Source organism: Phoca vitulina, unplaced genomic scaffold, assembly GCF_004348235.1.
Source record: "Phoca vitulina isolate PV1807 unplaced genomic scaffold, GSC_HSeal_1.0 scaffold4, whole genome shotgun sequence".
In the NCBI taxonomy this organism is placed as follows: domain Eukaryota; kingdom Metazoa; phylum Chordata; class Mammalia; order Carnivora; family Phocidae; genus Phoca; species Phoca vitulina.
In genome coordinates, this window is record NW_022589707.1 from 11,017,290 (window position 1) to 11,043,126 (window position 25,837).

General features: G+C 36.0%; 1 protein-coding gene across 6 annotated transcripts in view; it reads left to right on the forward strand.

Annotated features, from left to right (window-relative positions):
• Window positions 1-25,837, forward strand: part of CNOT4 (CCR4-NOT transcription complex subunit 4) — a 145,360-nt gene that overhangs the window by 52,074 nt on the left and 67,449 nt on the right. For all 6 annotated transcript variants that reach the window (XM_032401511.1, XM_032401512.1, XM_032401513.1 and 3 more), the window contains exons 2-3: window positions 11,083-11,348; window positions 23,207-23,404. In XM_032401511.1, coding sequence (XP_032257402.1) covers window positions 11,175-11,348; window positions 23,207-23,404 — 372 coding nt within the window. In that variant the 5' untranslated portion in view covers window positions 11,083-11,174. The remainder of the gene's footprint in view (window positions 1-11,082; window positions 11,349-23,206; window positions 23,405-25,837) is intronic.

Consider the following 25,837-nt stretch of genomic DNA (forward strand, 5'->3'; position numbering starts at 1 on the left):
TCTGACTTAAGTTGTTGCTGTTGAGAAGTCAGCTGTAATTCTAATTATTCCATTGGGTGAGAGGTCCTTTATAAAAGTCTGCTTTTAAGATTCTTGTTACCTTCAGTGTTCTGCAGTTTTGCTGTCTTGTAGCTGGATGTGGGTTTGTGATCCCACTTAGGTATATTGTGCTCTCTGGGTCTGCAGATTATTTTTAACCATTGTGGGAAACCTGCAGCTGTTATCTTTTTCTTTTAAGACTGAAAAAATTGAATATACAGAAACATATAAAACATGTACAAGTGTCTTTATAACCCAGGTCAAAAATAGAATATTTCAAGTACCCTCAGAATTTCTCAGATAACATCTCTTCTCATTCATAACCCTTTCCCTTTCATTCAGAGGCACTCAGTAGTCTGACTTTTATTACCTTATGTGCATCCCTGAAATATATTTTATTTGTTTAAATGTATATGACCACAGTTATATTCTTCTTGCTTTCTTTGCTCAACATTGTTTGTGAGATTCATCTGTGGTGTTGTGTAGCTGTAGTTCATTTTCTTTTCTTTTCTTTTTTTTTTAAGACTTTATTTATTTATTTGAGAGAGAAAGAGAGCAGCAGCAGAGGGATAGGAGAAGCCGGCTCCCTACTGAGCAGGGAGCCCAATGCGGGGCTCGATCCCAGGACCCTGAGATCATGACCTGAGCTGAAGGCAGATGCTTAACTGACTGAGCCACCCAGGCGCCCCACTGTAGTTCATTTTCTTTATTTCTTTTTTTTTTTTTAAAGATTTTTTATTTATTTGACAGAGAGACACAGCGAGAGAGGGAACACAAGCAGGGGGAGTGGGAGAGGGAGAAGCAGGCTTCCTGCTGAGCAGGGAGCCCGATGTGGGGCTCGATCCCAGGACCCTGGGACCATGACCTGAGCCGAAGGCAGGCGCTTAATGACTGAGCCACCCAGGCGCCCCTGTAGTTCATTTTCATACGGCCATTATTTCTTCAAATATTTTTTTCTTCTCCTTTTCTCTCCTTTTGTTCCCATTATGTGTATGTTGATGCACTCAGTGGTGTTTTACTTTTCTGAGGGTCTGTTCAGTTTTCTTTTTTCTTTTTCCTCGCTGTTTCTTGGATTGAATAATCTTTATTAATCTGTCTTTGATTTTGCCAGTTCATTCTTCTGACAATTGAAATGCACTGTTGAGCCCCTCTAATGACTTTTTTCTTATTATACTTTCCAACTCCAGAATTTCATTGTTTATTTTTAATAATATTTATCTCTTTATTGACACTCTATTTGATGTGACATTGTCATCATACGTTACTTCTTTAATTATGATTTTCTTTAGTTCTTTGAATATATATGTAAATGGCTCTTTGAAGTCTTTGTTAAATCCGACATCTGGTGGCTCACACAGGCAGTTTCTATTGCCTGCTTTTTCCTTCTATATGGGTTATACATTCCTATTTCTTTGTATGGCTAGTAATTTCTTATTGGAAACTGGACATCTTATATAATATTGTAGCAACTCTGGATACTGGTCTCCCCTGCCCCTCTCAGCCCTTATGATTGTTACTTGCTTATTTGTTTTTTTTTTCTTTTTTTTAAAAAGATTTTATTTATTTATTTGACAGAGAGAGACACAGCGAGAGAGGGAACACAAGCAGGGGCAGAAGGAGAGGGGGAAGCAGGCTTCCTGTGGAGCAGGGAGCCCGATTCGGGGCGCGATCCCAGGACCCTGGAATCATGACCTGAGCCGAAGGCAGACGCTTAACGACTGAGCCACCCAGGCGCCCCGTTACTTGCTTATTTGTTTAGTTACTGTGTGGATTATTTTAGTGAAGTCTGTTTCCCTCTTGCAGTGTTAAGCATCTGGTGTTGTTCCTAGGGGGTGCAGATTTGGATATGCCCACATTAACCCAGGGATTTTTCACAGGGCTCCCTTTCACTGCCTCTTTCCTTGACCACACCCAGATGTTAAGCTCCATTAATTGCCACCTGCCTGCTCCATTGTTTTCAACAATGCCTTAGGACATAAATTGTTTCTCAGCTTGATCCAAAAAATTGGAGCTCACTTGAAGGGATAGTTCTTGAGTCAGAGCTTGAAATTTGTTCTGACCCCAGGAGGGCTCATTCCAGCTGGTTTACAGGTTAGCCTGTTTCTGAATCTCCTCCCATTTGTCCTTCACCACAATGTCCAAGGTTTTGAGATTGCCCTTAGGCTTGAACTTCACACTCTGTTGCAGACAAAGTCAACATTGGAACAATGTTGGATTGGAACAGTCTCTTTGGAAGAGATTCAGAGCTATTGGTTTTAAGGCCTGCTTTACCTTTGGCTCTGGCTCTGGAATTGGGTAGTAGAGACAGTGATGTGCTTTTCTCTTTGTGTTTCACCCCCAGTTTAGGAACTGAGCACTTCTTGGAGGTATATATGGTAGTCTCAGGTCACCTAGTCTTGCCTTTCCTGGTGTGGGACTTCTGCTTTCCAAAGTAGCTGAGTGGAGGACAATCTGGGCCCTAGTATTTTCAACATGTAGCAGCAACATAGGACCTCTTTTCTGTGCGTGGCAGTTGAGTGGAAGAGAGGTGCCCTTATCTGCACATACCTGGAACTTAGCTTTAGCATCAGGTAGCTTTGAGCAGAATGAGAAATACTGACGTCCTGCTCCTCCTGGGAAGATTGCTCTTGGACTGGTAGCTGTGGTGAGAGGGTACTCTTTGTTCCTGGCTGTACCAATCTGAAATTTCAGCCTCACTGAGCCAGTAAGGGGGAAGGAAAGAGAGGGGTAGGTTTTGGTTCAAATACTACATAGTCTTGTGTTTTTCCTGAGTTTTAGATTTTCTTGGGAAAATGTTTCTTCATTTGCCTCATACCTTAGGATCATTTTTGTCTGTTGGGGTCACTAATATATCCCAAAGACATAGACTAGAATTTGAAACACAGTAAGAGCTGAATAACTATTTTATTGAATCACTCAATAAATGAAGATAAAAAAGAACTGTTAGAATGGCAGAAACTTCATTGGTCAGCTATCTAACTTTTCTAATAAAGTGAGAACCTTTGTAAGTAGAAGGAATAAATGTTATGTTGTACTGGATACAATTAGAACAACCGTTAGCTTTCTTGATAAGAGAGCTTAAATGTGCTTTTACCTTTTGCTTTTTAAACTTCCCGTTTTAAACGACTAGTCATTGTTAAGTTCTATATTATACTATACTTTAAGTAGTGATGTAGAAGTCTCTACCAAAGTGGTTTAAGTTAGATCTTTTTTACTTGAATCATTTTAAATATGTATGGAGACTTTTTTTACAGGAAGGAAACTTGTAGCAAATCTTTTTTTTTCTTTAAATTGATAATACACATAAATGATCATCTTCAGTTTTTAATTATTTTAATTTTCATATTGTTAGGTTTTTTAAAAATATATTTGTATGCAAAGGTTGCATTTCCTTATTGCTTTGATTTGAATGATTTGTCATCTTGGCTGTCTTTGATTTGTTCAGCTGATAAATTGGTGGTAATTTTAATAACAACTCTCCCAAAATCAATGATCATATTCCTCCAGCTGCAAATGAATGCATGCAAATTAGCAAATTACTTTTAGTACTGAGTATTGCATCATGAGTAAATAAAAAAACCTTTGCCTTTTCAGTGAGATGTTCAGAGAAGTCTGTTACTATATCTAATATGTATTTGCTACATATGGACTTGAAAAGATTGGCAGTTTTGTTCAGTGAGTCTTCTGATAGGTACCTACACATTTATGGATGAATAAATAGGTACTTCCCCTTCCTTTACCCCCTTCCTTCCTTCCTTCCATCCCTTCTTTCTTGCTGTCCTTCCACTTGACAAATAGTTACATGCCACCAACTGTTCTGAGATTTTTGGATATGCCAATAAGTAAGACAGTTTTTTCCCTCCTGGGGGTTACTTTCTACTGGAAAAAGATTTGGTTCATATTCTTCCACCCTTATCTACCTCTTCTGCAAAAAATGCTGAGGGGACATGTTATAATGTGTGAGATGACTTGGATGCTGATTTTGATTTACATCTTCTGAAGTAAAATAATTTACTAAATGAACACGTTGGTGGAGAGGTCAAAAGCAGTCCCACATAATTGATTCTTTTATGTATAATGGCATCTTAACCTTTATGAAGGAGACTTTAAATTCTTAGGTAGTTTTCTAAAACATAAATAAGCTTTCCTCCTGTTCCTAAAGGTAATACAGACAGTCTTGAGTTCCATAGTGTATGTATATTCATGGTATATGTATACTGGTAATTCGGTACTTAATTTAAAATGGGGAAGTATTGTTGATATTTAGGCAATCAGCTTACCTTGCTTTTTTATGTAGCAAACTGTCCATAGCTAGTGTTCAGTCTGGTTTTTTGCCTTTGTGTAGTTTATTATTTAAGTAACATGCTTTGTGAAATAAGTACCTAATATAGAAACAGTGGATAACTTCGAATGTTGTTTCCTATTTTTGAAGAAGGTTGTCAGTCATAAATGACATATAACAATAATTTATTCCTTTTTTTTTTCATTATTCATTCATCAAATAAGTGAGTACTGACTCTTTACCACCAGCCATATTGTAGCTGCTTGGTATACCATCGTAAATGTGATGTGCCAGGTTAATTTCTCTGCTCTCCTGAAGTTTCCATTCTAGTGAGATTGGACTGGTTGTTAAATAAGAATTTTATAGTCATAAAACAGTGATTAAGTAAACTGTAAGTGGTGTGGTATTATACTTAAAGGTTTTAAAAAATGTTAGTTTATAGTTCTATGTATATATATCGAGTATATGGTTTTTATGGACACTTAAGATGCTATTCTGGATACCCTTCAAAGTCTGTGTGTGTATATATTTCATATCTGTAAGTAGCTTTCTGTTACATGTTGTTACAGTATATTTTGGTTGTGTAGTATATCCAGCAGTATAATTTGCAGTGCAGTGGAGTTGCATCATATACACATTTACCTTATGACAAAATCAGCTGTGAGATTGGCAAAAAATTAAAGGACTAATGACTTTAAGTAAGGAACCAAATACTTGAAAAGTTTTCTCAAAAGTGCTTTTTACACCCCATTTAAGTGTATAGTGTATATTTTTCTTTTATTGATTTTTTATTATAAAATATATCTAACCCCAAATTTGTCATTTTAAGTATTTTTAAGTGTACATTCAGTGGCATTAAGTACATTCACTGTGTTGTGTAACCATCACCACTTTTTATTTCTAAAACCTTTTTTACCATCCCAACCAGAGACTCTATATCCATTAAGCAGTAACTCCCCATTCTCCCTCTCCCCAACCCCCAGTACCCTCTACTCTCCTTTCTATGTCAGTGAATTTGCCTGTTCTAGATATCTCATATCAGTGGAATCATATGATACTTGTCTTTTTGTGACTGGCTTATTTCACTTAGTACAGTGCTTTCAAGGTTCATCCACATTGTAGCATGTATCAGAATTTTACTCTTTTTATGGCCGAATATATTCTATGTGTACACTACATTTTCCATTCATCTGATGGACACTTGGGTTGTTTCCATCTTCAGCTGTTGTGAATAATGCTGCTGTGAACATTGCTGTACAAGTATCTGTTCAAGTCCCTGCTTTGAGTTTTTTGGGTATATATCCAGAAGTGGATCATATGCTAATTCTATATTTAACTTTTTGAGGAACCACCAAACTGTTTTCCACAGTGGCTACAGTACTTTAGATTTTACAGTATATTTTTATACAGATTTTTTGAACATGGTCCTAAGCACAAAAACATGTATGCAGCACTTTATGAGTGATTTTTGAGCATGGTTTTGAGTACGGTACTTTTATTTTGTGTACTTCACTACTCTTTGGTGTTTCAAGAGCATTATATTTTGTCGATTTATACTGTGTGGTATTAGTTTCAGTTGATCTAGAGAATAAGAACTTGGATAATAAGGTAGAGATTTTCTGTAGTATTGACTTTTTTGAAAAAGGAACATCATTTTCACTTTTTGGAAATGTATATTTCATACACAAAGATATGCAGCTGCAACTTCAGTGATCATAATTTCTGTCTTACCATGTTGGAAAGGGCATGGGTTCTGAAGCTGGTGGTCTTACTTTTGACTTGTATGTTTTAACCCTTAGAGCCAGGTTTACCACGTAGCCTCAGTTTTACCTTTTATAAATGTGTTCTTACCAAGTCACTGTGAGGATTAGATAGTGTATGTGAAAATGAACTTTTTTTTTTTTTCAAAATTAATTACCGAATCAAAAACTAATCACTTCTGTCCTAAGAACCCCCACACCTCCTCCAGGAAGTCATTGGCTTGACTTTCCTTTTTCATTTAAAAACATCTTTTCTTTCTGTGTCTTATACCTTTATAAATCTTATTGTTTTAACTCATTTTGTTTTATTTTTATTTCAATATACTATAAATATTTATAGTATATTAAATATTTATAGAATTTATACAATATATAATTTTAGTATAAATATTAATATTTATGAAATAAAATTATTCTTTCTTAAATGAAAATTTGGGCTAAGGTATTTGGAGAGGAGAGAGTTTATTTCAAAGCTTATTTTATTTTATTTTATTTATTTATTTATTTTTTAAAGATTTTATTTATTCATGAGAGAGAGAGAGAGAGGCAGAGGGAGAAGCAGGCTCCCAAGGAGCAGGGAGCCTGATGCGGGACTTGATCCCAGGACCCTGGGATCATGACCTGAGCCAAAGGCAGACGCTTAACCATCTGAGCCACCCAGGCGCCCTCAAAGCTTATTTTAAAGCTTAGTTCAGTGATGTTACATAAAGGAAATTTCTCTGTACTTGAATTTTCATTTAATTTTGCATGTCTTAGCATTTTTCAGATGAATAAATTGAGTCCTCGAGCTTTTGAGTGTCTTAACCAAGATCATATAGCTATTTAGTGGAGGGATGAGGCAGAAATCAGCTCTTTTACTTTGTATTCCAGTGTTCGTTCTACCACATTGGACTTCTCTCCTACATTTTACCAGTTCTGTGATTACTTTGACAACAGGCTTGCATGGTGTCTCTCCATGGTACTAGAAGTGTACAAAATGCCCTCTCACTTGTTTTAACCATCTTAAGGGACTTCTTGCTGTTTTATTTCCTTTCCTCCCTCTAAACTGGAAAATACATAGTCTTGCAGACCCTTTAAAAAAATTTTTAAGGGCGCCTGGGTGGCTCAGTCGGTTAAGTGTCTGCGTTCGGCTCGGGTCATGATCCCAGGGTCTTGAGATGGAGCCAGCATCGGGCTCCTTGCTCAGCGGGGAGCCTGCTTCTCCCTCTCCCTCTGCCTGCCACTCCCCCTGCTTGTGCTCTCTCTCTCTCTCTCTCTCTCTCTCTCTCTGTGTCAAATAAATAAATAAAATCTTTAAAAAAAAATTTTTTTTTTTTAGGGGCGCCTGGGTGGCTCAGTTGGTTAAGCATCTGCCTTTGGCTCAGGTCACGATCCCAGGGTCCTGGGATGGAGCATCATGTCCTGCTCTCTGCTCAGTGGGGAGTCTGCTTCTTCCTCTCCCTCTGCCCCTCCCTCTGCTTGTGCACTCTCTCTCTCTCTCTAATAAATAAAATCTTAAAAATGTTTTTTTAAAAAAACAATCAAAAAGCAAAAATTCAATATGTCATCTTTTATTTATGGTAATTTACTTTTTGGAAAGCTTTTCAATTCATAAATCCCAACTGTTTACCTCCCAGCATCCCATAAATTACCTCACTAAAACTCAAGTAAGCTATTGGTTGTGGAAGTAATGTCATGCAATCAAAAGTACGTTAGAAGTGTAGATAGCACCTCTCAGTTAGTTTCATGTTGGTGGAGACTATGTTTGAGTCTGTTTTTCCTGCAGGTATAGTTTGGGATATTCAAGTTGGAGGAGCTATTAGAAATCAGCTCTAATTTTAATATATGAAGAAACCGATAGTAGCAAAATTGGGTCTGCAAACCGGGATTCTGGAATTGGTTATAAATACGTACACCATGTCTTTAAAAAAATTTATTTTGAAGTAGTTGTAGCATCATAGGAAGATATTTTATTTTTCTTCTAATTATTAAAAGTCAGATTTATGGGACACCTGGGTGGCTCAGTTGGTTAAGCGTCTGCCTTCGGCTCGGGTCATGATCCCAGGGTCCTGGGATCGAGTTCCACATCAGGCTCCTGGCTCAGCGGGGAGCCTGCTTTTCCCTCTGCCTGCCACTGTCCCTGCTTGTGCTCGCTCTCTGACATAATAAATAAATAAAATCTTAAAAAAAAATAAAAGATTTAACTTAATTTTTCAAAAGATGAAAATAATTCATAAGGTTTGCCATTTGAAATACAAAAAGAATATTTTGTAACAAATCAGATAATACAGATTTTTCTAAAATAAAATTTTGAAAATAAAATTAATTTGAAAAATAAAATTTCCTACTTACCTCCATTTTGTCTTTTTTGATAAGGTAACATTTTGGTGTATAACCTTTTATGTGCTTTATTTTCTTAGAGAAACAAATCAAATATATATACATACAGGGTATATATATTTATGTGGAAATAATTGTCTATGTTAGTCTCCAGCTTGATTTATTTATTTATTTTTAAATATTTATTTATTTGTCAGAGAGAGAGAGAGTGAGAGCACAAGCAGGGGGAGTGGCAGGCAGAGGGAGAAGCAGGTCCCCCACTGAGCAGGGAGCCCGATTCGGGACTCAATCCCAGGACCCTGGGATCATGACCTGAGCTGAAGGCAGATGCTTAACCAACTGAGCCACCCAGGCATCTCCAGCTTGATTTATTTTTTAATTTTTAATATATTTTTAAGATTTTATTTATTTATTTGAAAGAAGAGCGCAAGTGGTGGGGGGTGCGGGGGAGGAGCAGAGGGAGAGGGCCAAGTGGACTCCGCACTGATTGGGGAGCCCATTGCAGGGCTCGATCCCACGACCTGGAGATGACAACCTGAGCCAAAATCAAGAATCAGATGCTTAACTGACTTAGCCACCCAGGCGCCCCTCCAGCTTGCTTTAAAAAGACAAACCAAAACCAAAAACAAAAACCCAACAACTTTATAATAGACATCTTCTGATTCAAGACATCCAGTTTATGGCTATAACATTATTTAGTTAATGATTTCCCAACTGATGGACAGTTACTTTGCAGTTTTCTGCTCTAGGAACAGTGCTGCCAAACAGAGCAAAGTACTTGGTCCACCGGTGTATTTATGTGGGATAGATTCTAAAGTGGTATAAAGGCATGGTTAACAGCACAGATTCAGGGGCTGAGACTTGCTGGAATGAATCCAGGCTGCACCACTTAAGAGCCAGGCAAAGGCAACTTAAGGCAAGGTACTTTTTGTGCTCTTATTTTCTCTGAAAGAGGAACTTAGATCAGTGATAATTTTTACTTTCTGGGGAGACTTAACTTCTTTGATAAGCTAATGGGGAAAATATGCTCTCTCAACTATTTACTAACCAGAGAGGTTGATCATCTTTTCATATGTTGTAATTATTTGTAATTCTGTGAATTACTCATCGTCTTCTGTTCTCATTTTGTTTGACTTAATTGCCTTTTTAAAATTGCTTTGTGAGATTTGTTTATATACTCTGGACCCTAACTCTTCATTATATATAGTGAATATATCCTTTACTCTGTTGCTTGCCTTTAATTTTGTGTTTTCTTCTTTCCACATTACTAAGTTGACCATATCTTTCTATGTAGATCTGTCTTTAAAGTAGATAGACCAGAATTTTATTATTGCTTATAAACTGTTCTATCCTTACCATATTGATTTGTGAATGTCACTGTTACTAAATATTAAAATCTCATAAATTCATGGTTCTGTTTCTAGAGTATTTAGGTTCTTTAATCTTTTGTCTAGTTTTGTACCCGTCAAATTTAAAATTACTCTAGCTTTGTAACAGTTCAGTATCTGATAGCACAAATTCCCACATTTCCCCCCTAGAAGTTTTAAAGCAGTTTGTATGCATTTACTCTTTCTTATAAACTTTAAAATCAGTTTGTTGAATTATGTTAAAAAAAAAAACACCTGTTATTTTGATAGAGATTGCATTGACTTACATTTTGGAGGCTAAAATAGTGATTTCAACATAATGTTATAATTTACCATTGACTTTACTAAATTGTTACATAAAGATTTTCAACTCCCCATAATCTAAAATGATAAATTATTTAATTTTTCAAAACACTTTGGAGTATGGAATCTTTGGTTTCTTCCCCCTTCCTTTTTTTGTAGGATTTTGTACCATTACCGTAGAAATACTTTTTTTGTTTTTTTGTTTTTTTTTTGTTTTTTTAAAGATTTTAATTTATTTATTTGTCAGAGAGAGAGAGAGAGCGAGCACAAGCAGGGGGAGCAGCAGAGGGAGATGGAGAAGCAGACTCCCCACTGAGCAGGGAGCCCGATGTGGGACTCGATCCCAGGACCCTGGGATCATGACCTGAGCTGAAGGCAGACGCTTAACAACTGAGCCACCCAGGCGTCCCCTTTTTTTGTTTTATATGTGCTTATTTTACCAGAAGTTTTTAGTGGCATAATAATACGTATTTGATTGTAAACCATTGGGTTCTATGGCATATTTTTTCAGTTCTAGTCTTTTTCTGTGGTAAAGGTTTGATATTAACATGTAATTATAGATGACTGAAGCCTTTTCTATTTCATTAGGTTTATTTTGTAAACACATTTATTTTCTGACACATTTTAGAATTCTGTAATACTCCTTTAGTTATATGGCAGCATTACTAGCTTTTAGGTCAAAGATGAGACAGTGTAGAGTGTGTTTTAAGGCTGTATGTTATTTATTTCCCTAAAATGTGCTGTGATTAGGTACTAGGTTAGTATTAAATGTTTTATGTAGAAAGGCGGAAGTTCTTTCGTCTTTCTCTTGAATCCAAAAGATTAGTAATGCTAGACTTTTTATTTTGACATTCAAAACAACTTCAGAATTCTATTCTGAAATCTCATCTGAAATGATAGCAAAATTTGTTTGATTAATGTTTTACAAATTTTTTGTTAATATGGTTCCAGATGGTTGAAATGCCATTTTTTCCCCAGTAGTAAACAGTATACTTTGTTTCTTCTCATGCAGGTCTTTGAAGTTCTACAGTTTAGTTCTCAGTGCTGAACTTCCTTCTCCCTTAAGTTATTATAAACTTTTGCTGCTGTTTAATAAACGTGAAGATGTCTCGCAGTCCTGATGCGAAGGAAGACCCTGTGGAATGTCCTCTTTGCATGGAGCCCTTGGAGATAGATGATATCAACTTTTTTCCTTGCACCTGTGGCTATCAGATTTGCCGATTTTGTTGGCATCGAATTCGCACTGATGAAAATGGGCTTTGTCCTGCGTGTAGAAAGGTAAATACTCCAAAGTAACTTTGTGTACAGTTTTTTTGCCCCATGCATATGAGTAAGTAGATTTAAAAGAATCTACAAACCTCAGGTGATTTTATGTGTAACATTATATTTTTAAGATAATAATGAAGTAGAAAAACACTATATGACCTTGGTAAAGTCATATAACCTCTCTGGTTAACCTTTAGCTTTCTAATCTGGAGAGATTCATAAGATCAGCGGTGCTGGATATTTAAGAGAAATAGGAGTAGAGAGGCTGTGGATTTAGATAGGATGGTATGAAATTGGAAAAACATATTCAGCTGGGAGGAAATTCACTTTAATTTTCTAGTACAAAATAGGGGAAAAGTTTTGACATTTACTAAAAGAGGTTATGGGTTAAAATGACGGAAATCCTGTTTCAGAAGGTAATGGTTACTCATTTGTTGAGTCTTTACAACAACTCCAGGCTGTAATGCTATCCCCAATGTACATTGAAACTAGGCCTTTCAAGTAATTTGTCCACAGGCATCAGCTAGTGGATAGTACGTTTGGGATTCAAATATAAATCTTTTGAGTCTTTTCTAGCTCTAAATAGTTCTATGATTTTTAATATTCCTGGGTCTTGTTTAAATAAGCAGGCACAACAGTTACAGTATAGTGAGTGACTTAGAATGAGTGGGATTGCCGCATTTCTATTTTGAAGGACTTTATTTGTGATCTAGGGGCTAATGTAAATATCTTCTTTTTTTTTTGCCTTTGCTTTTCAGTGTCTGTTGGTATGGTTTAAACTTTTCTGTTTACCCATTTCAAAGAGCTCTTATATTCATTACTACAAATTTTGAGAAAGCAGGAATGTGTTTTAGATACCTAGAATATTTATCTCTCAGTTTCCTTACCAGAGAGATTATATCTCAGAAGGCAATGCATTATCCAGTTGTTTTTTTAATCTAGTGGGCATGTAATTAATATATATTACCTGAATGAAAAAAGGTTAGCTCTAATTAAGTGTTGAGTTTATATACAGTATGTATATGTAGTATATATAACATGTAATAGATATTTATAATGTATATATAATATATCTTTTTGTATAGTTAATGTATTTTAGGGATGTGAATGAAAAGCAAAGGAAAACCTTAATATTAGCTTTGGTCAAAATCTGTAATAAATTTGTGTTAGTGAATTTTAAGCATTCAGTCATATTTTAAAAAGTGGTTCCTGGTCATTCCATAAGAAGACAGTTGTATTGAACTGTTCTGTTGAAAGTGGTAATTTTTAGTATAGCCCAAGACTATAAAGCTTGTGAAGTCGTTTGACTTCTTAAGTTTATCTCTTTTTTTTCTTTGGGTGTGCTATGAAAAGAAATCTTAATAAAAAGACCACTTGTTAAATAGTGATTAGAGAAAAATCAATTATTTGGGGAAATGGGAGAAAAATTCACTTCACTTTTAGGGGATTACCTAGAATCACTTTAAATTCTTAGAAAGTAGAGAAAAAAGTAGAAAAATTTTAAGGATAAAGCAAAATAATTTTAGCAGAGCTGGTTATCAATAAAAGTGTGCCTTTCTGGGAGGATAAGCAAGTGTGATGAATCGGAAAAACAGTAGGCCATTGGGATCAATTTAAAGAAAGAAGCATTAGCTCAAACATACTCAGGATAAGGCTGCTGAGAAAAAGGAAGAGTAGTGGTGCTTTTAAAAAAGATCCTAGGGAAAGTATCCGTGTGGTTGCCTGAGTGTTGCATTGGAGCAAGATATGGGTCGAGCCTAACTTTTATGCCATGTAGCAGAGACAGATGCTCTCTAGCTGGAACACTGATTATAAATTTGGGTCAGAGCCTTAAGGTGGATGGAGATACCCTGGGGGAACTAAGACCTCCTGTGCTCAGAAGATGAATTATTGATATACTCTGTCCACCAGTTTGTCCTCCTTGCAGTCACAAAAGAGCATCCTGCAGTAAACAGAAATAGCATTTATAGACTGGTTGACAGAGTTCTTACATGTAAAAATGTGTAAGAACCAAGAATTAACAGACATTTCAGGAATACCAACATCAGTACCAAAAATCAGTAAATAAAAGAACCTAACATAAGTAAGCAAACAGAAAGAAACATTTAAAAGGGTCATTGGTGCTTCTCAAACAAATAAAAGAGAATGGCAAATCTATATAGAAGGAACATTTTTTAAAGAGCAGATTAGAGATCTTGCAAATGAATAATCCTATGGGTGGGCTGAAGAACGAATGAACAAAGTTTAAGAACAAATTAATAAGTTGGAAGATTTTGCTGAGTATTTTTTTTTTTTGCAGCATATAGTACAAAAAGATTTTAAAAAAGCATGAAAGAGAAGTTAAGCAGCATAAAAGATCTGGTTCTAATCTGCTAAGAGAAGTTACAGAAGCAGTGAAATAAGAATGGGTGGGAAGGAATAAAGAACCACTAGAAGGAAATTTCAGGTGAAAAGCAGTTGTCCTTAGAAGGGCTGTGTGAGTAGGAGACAAGATGACTGAAAAATATCAACATCTATTAATAGAATTGTAAAATTTTAGAGTATCTAGAATAAAGACAAAGTTCTCAAAGCTTATGGGAGAAAAATGCATAGACTACAAAGGAACAAGAATAAAACTGATACTGGTGTTTTTGTTCTATAACGATGGAAAAGAGAAAATAACTGAGAAATTTGTTTTTCCAAATTTTTGAGGGTAAATGAGGAATTCTCAATTTCATTCACATGTAAAAGCATAATAAAATATTTTCCAGACATAAAAAGATTCATAAGGTTTAATATCCACTATACAGGACAAGTAGAAGAGTTGGTGAGTGTGTAAGGGAAGTAAAGAATGGCCATTGACTGAGATGGGGAAGACCTCAGTAGGGACAGGTTTTTGAGAAGATCAGGAACTCAGTTTTAGACATGTTGAGTTTGAGATTCCTATTAGAAATCTAAATGGAGAAATTGGTTAGGTGAATATTCAAATTTGGTTCTGGTATGGAAATATAAATTTGAGAGTTATATAACATATAGAATGTTATTTATAAAGTAATACTGGATGAGATCACAAGAGCGGGTCAATAGAAAAGATGAGAGATTGTCTAAGGATGGGCACCAAAGCTCTCCAACATTTATAGAAAGAAAAAAATCTATATTAAATAATTATGAGACAACCTCCTTTAGGGTTTCTAAGTTATAATCTTTAGCTGCGGTCTTTACTGTTAAGTCAGACCGGGAGGATTTTTTTTGTTTTCTTGTTGACTTAATATAACTACAACTGCTACAACTGCTAGAACTTCTGCTTGGTCTGTGACTACTCGAACTTGCTCCTGCTTGTCTCATGGCTGTTGTGGGTCATGGACAGTAGACAGTGCTGACCACACAGAGTCTTGGCTTAGCCTTGCCAGAGAGTGTGCTGAGCACACTTAGCACATGTAGTTATGAAGCTGCCTGTCTTAGTCAGGGACCAGCAAATCTTTACATCTCTGGAGACCAGCCTCAGTGGTTGTGTTAACACAGGAGGACCTCAAGTGTTGCCCGATGCCTGGAGAAGACCACGAAGCTGCCATTTACACATAGATAGCCCAGCCCTGCTGGAAGATGGCCTGTAGAGGCCACTCTGTGAAATGGCAAATCAAGATGATTTAAGTAAACTTGGAGATGCAGGTGGGGAGTTGGTTGAAGCAAGCCCTGGTTGGGGTGCACAAAGGAAACCTGCTTGTTTACGTAAAGGGCCTCTTTGCTTTAGTATTTTGAGAAGCAGAGAGGTGGGCAGGTTTCACAAACCAAGAGAGTTTAATGTTTCTCTTTGGTCCTAGTTGCCATGCCTAAAAGGATCAAAAAGACCTTCCGTGTTTCCCTAAACTAAGGCATAGGCTACCTGGTCATTCCTTAGACTGCCTTTGTATGTTCTTTTAGTGCAGCATTTCTGAGAAAAATACCTGGTGGAAACAGCGGATGTGGGAACACAGGTAGTGTACTGATGTAGCATCATACAATATTGACTCATGTGGAAGCCAGACAGGCCAAAGAGATGAAAACTCTGACAAAGTTACTGTTATTTTCATCTCAGAAGTAACAGAGGATATTGCATTCATGAAACAAGAACAGGGTAGTCTAAAAAAAATTCAGTGAAGGATAAACACTGTTACTAATAATTAAAATATAGCAGAAATAACAAGGAAAGAGTTGGGAGATGAATTTGAGAAAATTTCTTAAAAAGTAGTGCAAAAAGACAAAGGAGATATTCTTATTTGATAAATATTCTTATTTGAGAGAAGAGATAACTTTATTTGAGGATCAATCCAGGAGGTCAAATACTAAATAGTGTTCTAGAAATAGACCACAGTAATATAGAAGGAAAGTTATTTCAGAAATATGATTGAAGAATATTCCCAAGACCAAAGGATATATTTCCAGATTAAAAAGGCCTATTGAGTGCCAGGCACAAACTATTTTTAAACAGAAAACTGAAAACAAAGAAGTTCTACAAGCTTCCAAAGAGGAAAAATGTAGGCTACAAATGAAGATCAGGCATCGGAATCATTTCAGAATTCTCAAAAGCAAGACTTGAAGCTTGAAGATATTTCGGAAGGAAATTTATTTTCATCCTGGAACTCCATATCTTCCTGTTAAGTGTGAAGGTACATGAAAAGACCTTTTCAGACGTGAAAGATCTCGAATTTTTTTTTATCTTCCGTGCATTCTCTCTCAGGAATCTACTGCAGAATATGCCCCTCACATGAAGGAATGAAGAAAAGAGAATACATGGGTTAAAGGAAAGAGGTGACCAAGTACAGGACTGATGCAGTGGGATTCCTAAGATGATGGGAAAGAGGACAACCAGTACAGAATGTGGCGGATCAGAAAGTTGCAAGAGAAGGGTTTCTACAAAAAGATAAAATTGAGAGAATACTTGGTGTTTTAAAAGAGAATTGTGTTGTGAGGCCATTTCAACATTTGGAGGAGATTTGATGGTTTAATCTAATCAGACAGTTAACTCTAGGGGAAACAAAAAGCTGTACAAGAAAAGTAATCATATTATGCTGCAATGGCTCAGATATGTTGTAGGGGTTGAGATTTTTTCCCCCCCGTACAGATACATTGTTACAGCATCATTTGTAGAAAAGACTATTTCTTCACTGTTGAGTGGTTTTCAACTCTTAAAAATCAGTTGCTCATAAATGTGTAAGTTCATTTCTGTCATCCACAGACGATTGTTTCTATCCTTATGCCAATACCATACTGTCTTGACTACTCTAAGTCTTCAAATTGGGTATGGTAGACCTTTCAATTTTGTTATTCTTTATAGAATTTATTTTGGGCATCTAAGACCTTAGCATTTCCACATAAGTTTTTTAATTAGTTTGTAATTTTGTACAAAAAACCTACTGGGCTTTTGATTGAACTTGAATAAACAGGTCAATTTGAGGAAAAATGACATCTTGAAAATGTTGGCTCATCTAGTTCTTTAATAAGGTTTATCTTTCCAGTTTTCTAGGTTTTAAACATTTATAAAACCATGTTCTGTAGTTTTCAGCATATGGAGTAGTATAGCATGATTTGTTATATTTATCTGTAACTATTTTATGTTTTCTGAGCTTCAGCATGTGATATTTTAAAAATTCCATTTTCCAGTTCATACATAGAATAATTGATTTTGTTAAATAGATTCCTTAGGCTTTTCTACATAGATGATCATGTCTTCTGTGAATAAAGGCAGTTTTACTTCTTCTTTTCCATCCTTTATGTTTTTAAATTATTTTTCTTGCCTTATTGCACTGGGTAGGCCCTCCAGTAGAACATTGGAATAAAGTGCTAAGAACAATTATCTTTGTTCCCAGTTTCAGTGGGAAGCATTGAGTATTTCACAGTAAGTATGTTCCTGGCTGTGAGTTTTTTGTAGATGGTTTTTTATCAGGTTGAGGACGTTTTCTTTGCTTACTGAGAGTTTTTATCATGAGTGGGTGTTGCATTTTGTCAAATGCCTTTTCTGTTTCTTTTGAAATCATCATGTGTTTTCTCCTTCATTCTGTTGAAATGGTGATTTAGGTTGATTGATTTTTGAATCAACCTTTCCTTCCAAGGATAAACCTCATTTGATGATAGTAAATTACCCTTTTTCTTTTCAATTTGCTAATATTTTCAGAAAGATTTTTATGTCTGTGTCATGAGAGGTATTTATCTGTGGCTTTATTTATATTGTTTTTAGATTTGGTATCAAAGTAATACTTCATAAAATGGGTTAGGAAATGTTTCCTTGTCCTCTATATTCTGAAAAAGTTTACATGTGATTGGTATCACTTCTTTTTTATTTCCTCCCCAAATTCATTATTGACCTGGACTCGATCAGAGTGTCTTTATTGGAGAGCAGCCTATGGGAACTAGCTATCACAGGATTCCTCTATGTAGATTTCTGGAATTCTTTTTGGACTAGTTCCCGCTTTGTGATATTTTGCCCCATAAATTTAAGTTGCCTCAGCCTCTTCAGGTTTTGATCACTTTCCCCTCTGCTCAGTGTGATTGTTGGACCCAGCCAGTGTCCAGTAAGTGCTAGAAGAGCAGAAAGCTAGGATGTTTTCACTCATGGTTTTCATCTGTCTCATTTCTTTTCTCTCGGTAGTCACGGATTTGCTGTTCATTACCTATATTGTTTGATGTCTGAAAACAGTTGTTTCATGTATTTTGTCTTATTTTCTAGTTCTTTATTCTAGTAGGCCTGGTCTGTTACTATCTCCTCTGTCATGGCTGAAAGTAGAAATGTATAAGTAACATTTGAACTTTATAATAATGTAATTGTGAATGTTGACCTAACCAAAATTAGGGTGGAAGGTTAGAAAGTAGACGTGGGATATATGGTTAGGCTGGGTGAAAGAAAGCTATATTGTCAATTTGTATGATGTGATAATATGTAGAACTGAAAAAGCAAGAAGTAGCCATACAAGCATCTTATTTAATGATGTGATAGTAAATGACAAAATAATGATCTTAAAGAGTCTAACAGGATTATTTCTAGGGAGAGGCAACTGGGTCAGGGAAAGAAGAAAATGAGAGATTGTTCTTTTCCCCAGTAAACCTTGTAGAACTGTTTGACTAGGAACATATACAGAAAATTATCAGTGAAACTAGGGAAATCATAGGAAAGAAGGTATAATAGTACTGGTATTAGTCATAATCAAATTTAAGATCAAACACACTTTAAAAGAGAAAAGAGGAATTTTTTAATTGCTGTATGTCCATAGAGTCATGGAATTTTATTTACTTAACAGTAGCTCTTTGAAGTATATTGAGCTGATATAAATACCAGGAGAAACTATATCCATATCCATAATGGAGAGAAGTCCAACTTCTATATTTTAGAGTTTGATAGATGAAATAGACCCAAAAAAAGGAAATGGAAAAAAAATTTTTTTTGAAGATTTTATTTATTTATTTGTCAGAGAGAGAGAGAGCACAAGCAGGGAGAGCGGCAGGCAGAGGGAGAAGCAGGCTCCCTGCTGAGCAAGGAGCCCGATGTGGGACTCGATCCCAGGACCCTGGGATCATGACCTGAGCTGAAGGCAGATGCTTAACCAACTGAGCCACCCAGGCATCCCAGGAAATGGAAAATTTGAGTAACACAGTTAGCAAGCATGTGTGTGCTTGTACATGCACACAACTTTGTACAAATTAATATAAAATTTTTTTTTTAATTTGTTTATTTATAATCTCTACACCCAACATGGGGCTCAAACTCATGACCCCAAGATCAGAAATTGTGTTCTTTTCCAACTGAGTCAGCCAGGCAGCCCAAATTAGTACAAAACTTTAAAATACAAGTACAGTGAGCATAAAAATTGACTTGTTAGGCTACAGTGGAAACATTAACCAGTTCCAAAAAGAACTCAGTTGGGTATATCTTTTTATTTATCCTGTTTAGGGTTTGTAGGGCTTCTTAAATCTGTCTTGGTGAATTTCATTAGTTCTGGGAGAAAAAAATCAGCTATCATCTCTTCAGATACAGACTTTATTCTCTTTCCTCTCCTTCTGGGACTCTGATTACATATTTTTCAGATTCATTTTCACTGCTCTTCATGTCTCCTAATCTCTTTTCTGTTTGTTTGTTTTTTTTTCTTAATGCATTAATGGATGATTTCTTCTGATCTTTCTTTTTGTGTTTGAATTTTTTTTTTTAGGTCTAGTCTTTTGCTAAATATAAATATGTGTATTGAGTTTTAACATTTTGCCTTTCTAGAAGTAATGTTTGTTCTCTTTTCATGCTTGATATATTTTAAATACAATTTTGTACCCTGCACCTACTTTCAGGTTTATCATATATTTGAGGTTTTTTTGTTTTGTTTTGTTTTTTGGCAGCAGATCATATATTTGTTTAAACAGATAAGTGTTATTGTTTTTAAATCTATGTCAGATAATTCCAGTAGCTAAAGTCTGTGAGGAATGTTTCTACTGGTTGTTCATGTTGTTTTATTTCTTTATGTGCTTGGTTATATCTATGCCTGCTTCTTGGTTGTTGTCCCTGAATTATTTGTAGAGTTGTCCAGGGCCTAACGTATTTTTGCCCTCCTCTAGAGAAACTTTCATTTGTCTTCTGCTGGATCCTATAAACAGTGACGTTAGAGGTGCCTCAAGCATAATGGGCGCTGGTGGGGACAAGTATAAAGGTCTAAGGTCCCTAGGATGCAAATTTTCCGTAAGGTTGGTTTCAGCGACTTCTTCAGGATGTTTTTCTTCTATCCCCATTTTTCTTGTTCTGACCTGTCTGTAGTTTGTTCTTATCCTGAGACTGAAAGAGTCTTTTGGGGGACGGGCTGGGTCTCAGCTTAAGTTCTTTGAGTTCCCCAAAGACTCTTCACCTTGGGCTAGCCCTGGGCTTTGAATGCTGACCCTCCCTCCCCATTTGTTGTTACACAAATTTGCACTTACCTCTCTGGATTTTGACTTTTATACAGAAGTTGGCTTGGGACTTCCCCACTGCAGATCATTACTGTTTCTAAGATATTGGTTAAAAAACAAAACTTTATATAGTATTTTTCATTGTTTCTAGGAGGAGGAAAAGTTAAGGCTGTGAATGCATTTATTGGAAAACAAAGAACAAAAAATAAATTAGCTTATTTCTAGGTTAAGAAACCAAAAAAGAGTAGTAAACATTGTGACAGTAGAAGCAGGGATTAAGCAGAATTTGGTGAAATAGAAAAAAAGTAGTATTTCAATAAAAGTTAGAGCTGGTTCTCTGAAAGACAATAAAATAATCAAACTCTTGGCAAGTCTGATTGGAAAATAAAGAGAAAAAACATAAAAGATACATGAGAAATAAAAGTGGGACTATAACTACACACATGAAAAAAATTAAGTGATTACACTAGAGTCTATAAACCATCATAATTAATAGTTTGGCAGTTTATCGTCCGATTAACACTATTAAAAATATTTTACACATTAAAACTGCCATATGCCACAGGTGCCATATTTTGCATTAGTTTGATAGATAACACACAATAATATATTTAAAGAAAAATTTCACGCTTGTACTTTTTCATTTGACGCTGTATTCCTAGAAAATTAAGTTTAGTATACATGTTTCAGTCAAAAAGTAAACCATGTGTATTTTTCGTCTCCCATTTTTAGTCTTTCTCCCTTGCTTATGTCTTTGTACTGGCTTATTAATGTTGTGTCATTGGGTTTGTGGAGTAGGTATTTCTGGTGGTGTGTGTGCTGGAGCAGCTGTCGTGGAGTGCATGCCTTTCCAACTTTTTCTGGAGCCTTGAAAAGTTAAGATTTTTTTAAAAGAAAAATTAACCGTGCTAAATTCTCTGTTCTAGAGAGTAGCTTGGCGTTTATTTGGCAAATATTTATTGAGCGCCTAAAATGTGCACTTCTAGCTTCATATTTCATCCTGGAGAAAGACTTCAGATCATGCAAAAGTCACACAAGTTACCAAGTCAGCTGTTTTATATGCCTCCTACTCACAAGTCAGTTCCAGTATGCCAAATAGGACCAATTAGCTGGAAGATTCAGATTTTTATTTCATTATTTTTATTTAGATTTTTAAATGTGGAAATCAAATGGTATGGGTGCTTGCGTCTTCCAGGACCACTAAGAGTTATGTCTGAAAATTTAAGAACGGGATTTTTGGAGACCTTATGATATTACCAGTAGAAGCTGAGGAACATAAAGAGAAGTCTCACTTTCTTAATTGCCTTCAGCATTAATCTGAGTGTGTTGACAAATTCGAGGGTTTTTATTTTTGTGTTTTACTTATGTATGAAAAGATGAAAGTACCTTTATGTTAAAAGCATAGCAAGATTTCAGGCTTTTTTTTTTTTTTTTTTTTTTTTTAAAGATTTTATTTATTTATTTGAGAGAGAATGAGAGAGAGCACATGAGAGGGGGGAGGGTCAGAGGGAGAAGCAGACTCCCTGCTGAGCAGGGAGCCCGATGTGGGACTCGATCCTGGGACTCCAGGATCATGACCTGAGCCGAAGGCAGTCGCCCAACCAACTGAGCCACCCAGGCACCCGATTTCAGGCTTTTGAATACCGTCTCCTCTCTACCGTGTTCCTACTTTTTTTCTTGATGACATCATTTCTGTTAGTCCCTACTCCTATACTCTGATAGGCACAATTTCCTGTTTCTGGGATCTCTTCATATCCACTTAGATATGATCTTTCATTTATTATTAACTATTTATGTTTTAGGCGGGGAGGGGCACAGGGAGAGAGAGAATCTTAAGCAGGCTCTACACCCAGCACGGAGCCCAATGTAGGGCTCGATTTCACAACCCTGAGATCATGACCTGAGCTGAAATCAAGAGTCGAACATTTAGCCGACAGAGCCACCCAGGCGTCCCTATTTTTTGATTAGTAGTAATAATAAGTGACTTATTGAATGCTTATGTGTAGGGCACAGTTTTAATCACTTTATAAATGTATATCTCTTCTAACTCTTACAGAAACCCTCTTAATAAAGTACCGTGATTCCTATTTTATAGGAGAGATGACTGAGGCAGGCAAGTCACATAACTTATGGCCAGGGTCTCTCAAGATAGTAAAGAGGAGCCAAGATTTAAAGCCAGGCAGTGTGATTCCATAGCTCTTATTCAGGCCACCAATAGCCCTGGCATTAGCAGTAGGAATAAAAGCAATATTGTAATGACAAAGGGAAAAAAATTACAATAGTGTAATTGCTAGTATTTATTGAGGGATTACTGTGTGCTGTTCATGATAATAATGGCTTTATGAGAGTTACTTTACTTTTACCATTATGCCTCACCTTTTAAGATCATTTTCATCTTACTATTGAGGATATTGAGGCATAGAGTTTCATTAACTTGCTTAAGTCCACATGGCTAGTAAGTGTTGGAAACTGAAGTCAAACTCCTGAGCCAGAGTATCTGTAGATTGTTGTTTATTTGCCCATTTATGGTCCTTTTAGATTGACAATGAATTAAATAATAAGTACTTCATTAATATTCTAGCACATAGTAGGTTTTCATTAAATATTTGTGGATTGTAATATATAAACCTATGTTTAGATGAGATAAGTTATACTCTTTGCCTCTTACACAGCACCCTGGAAGCTTTTTTTCCTGTCACCTCTGCTAGACACTATAGGGAATACCACGGTTGTATTTTTTTTTATTACAGAACCTTTGGTGGTGTTTTAAGTTTTAGTGTTAAAAGTAGTCTGTGCTAAGCTCTAAGAAAAAGTAAGTATTTTAAAAACTTTTATCTTAAATTTATTAAATAATATTTTAAGCAATTAAAAGATTTAGGAAAAGGGAGATGTAACAGATAACCACATACCTGTCATCCAGAATGATAATTGGTTTTCATATAGCTTATTTCTTTCCTTATTTAATGCTAACTTCTATGTTTGTTTTGTGCTTAAAGCCATATCCAGAAGACCCCGCAGTTTATAAACCACTCTCCCAGGAAGAATTGCAAAGGATAAAGAATGAGAAAAAACAGAAACAGAATGAGAGAAAACAGAAAATATCAGAAAACCGCAAACATTTGGCTAGTGTACGTGTTGTACAAAAAAACCTCGTCTTTGTTGTAGGTCTGTCTCAGCGCCTAGCAGACCCAGAGGTAAGTTCTCTTCTGTTTTCTTTCTCAACTTGACATTTTTTTCTTTTTTGCCTATCTTATTTGGAAATAACAGCTGACCTTGCCTATTTGCAGGATTCCCCTGAAATTATTAAAACTTAGGAGAGAATGGGAAATGATTTTTTAATTATCTCTAAGAATCCAATGATCAGTTGTGATCAGAGTGTCTTAATCTTTCTTGGCCTCATTTTCTTCAGTTGTAAAACGAGGCAGTTGAACTAGATCTCTGAAATCTCCTTTAGTGCTAATAATCTATGAAAGTTGGATAATTTGCTATTCAGGCTAACATGTGACATGACTACTCGGTTTCTTTCCTCTTTTCTGTCGCTATATAAGGATCACAGTGGACCTGCAGTTACATGAACCCACTAGAGATCTGTATTTTTTTTTAATCCTGTCCACATAGTGTTTCTTGGTTATTGAACAGTTATAGACCTGCTACTCCACATTCATTTTAAGCCAATTTTGGGGAAAGAATTGGATGAAGGAAAATAATGGACCAGGTTCTTTGTCATTTGTTTGGAGGCAGGGGAGGCCTTAATCCTTTTGTTCATTACCTCTTTTTTCTCCTTTCACCACCTGCGTTGAAGAGTAATGTTGAGCTTATAACTTTCCCTGATACCCTTGGATGGTCATCTGCTAATTTTCAGTTTCTGATGTATTAGAAGGTGCTGACTAGATTGATGGGAGAGCAGGTAGAAGCTGATTGATAGCCAGAGTGTTTGCTTCAGTAGGAGAGAGTTGGATTTGGGGGGTCTACCAAAAGTACTCCTTGAGAAGGGTTTGGAGTAATGCTCATCGTCATGGTACCCATAAGAGGGAGGATTATAGTGAATATGCTTAGGGAGGTGGGAATCTTCAGACTTGGCTAAGTGGGCAAAGGCCCCAGCGGAAGGAAACTTAAGGAGTCTAAAAATTGATTTTTGTAAAAATCAACTTAGAATAATACATATTTATTAATGATGAGTTTACTATGTAATTGAGGCTGTGAAGGGCTTCAGGATCAGTAGAAGAGAAAGTCAGGGAGACCTTACTAAGAACCCTTTATCATTGGTAATAAACACAGAAGCAACTCCAGAATTACTTGGACTAAAGTCCAGGGTTACTGGCATCAGTGGGCAGCATGAATCCTTCAGGAGACCAGGTTCGTTCCAAAGCCAAAGGGGGCTGATCTAGAGTTCTACAGGAAAAGACTTCAGTAAGAGCTGTTAAGGATGAGAGCTCATTTTAGGCCTATGACTCAACCTCAGCAGCCAGTTCTTTCTTGTTTTTAATTCCTCAGGCAGGCAAAATCCCAGTTCCCCTGTGATCATTTTCTTGAACACCACTACAGCTTTATACACCAGTCCTTCTGTCTTCCCCTTTCAACTCTGCCTTTTTTCTAATCAGAGGGTACTTCTTGCCTTTGCAAGTTTTTTGTTTTATCTGTCTCTATTTACTCCTACTAATCTTATTGATTAGAATCTACTTTGGCATTTCTGAAACTGCTATTCCAGTAAACTAATGGAACTTTTATTTTGATTTGACAACTCTTGGATATGCATGTACTTGATTTTGTTAATACATCCTGCCTGGATCCTGTCACCTATAGTACTGGAGGCATATGGGGAGCAACACCTGAAAGCTGGCTAAAATTAAGCCATAGTCTCAGTCTGGTGTTTGGATTATAGGTTTTCTACCTCCTCTTTAGATTCTGTGATTTGTTTTTATTTACTTACAGAGGTTTCATATTTCCACTTCAAATGACATGACTCCAGTAACATTAATCTGAAGAACTATTACACAGAAAAAAAATTAATCAGTGGTATCTAGTGAGAGAGGGGTACTTTATCATGAATCTAAATGTGCCTTAAAAAAACACTCTACTTGTTTTATACTTTTGAAATCATTTTTGCCTGGTGAGAGGACAGTGAATTTTTTTAAACATTTATTTCTCTTGAAACTCTAGGAAGACCAAAGACCAGTCCTACCACTTCTAAATAATAATATAACAAATTCTCTTAATTTATTGTATAATCTTTTCAGTTTGGAAAACTTAAAGTTGGCTTTATTAGAAAACTTGGTTTCAAGTTGTTAGTGTAACTTTCAGGTCAAAGAAGATCTCTATTTACTTATTTTTGGACGATGAACAATTTGATATTTGACTGAATTCCGATTAGCAAAACAGGAGAGTTTAGGGAAAATTCAAGCTTATTTTGAAAATGACTCTTGTGCATCAGAAAACTTAATACCAAGATTGATTGTCAAATGTATTCATTTATTAATCAATAAAAAAAAAGTTTTTTTTAAAGGTTTTATTTAAGAGAGAGAGAGTGAGCACGAGTGGGGGAGGAGTAGAGGGAGAGGGATTAGCAGACTCCCTGCTGAGCAGGGACACACACACACACACACACACACACACACACACACACACAC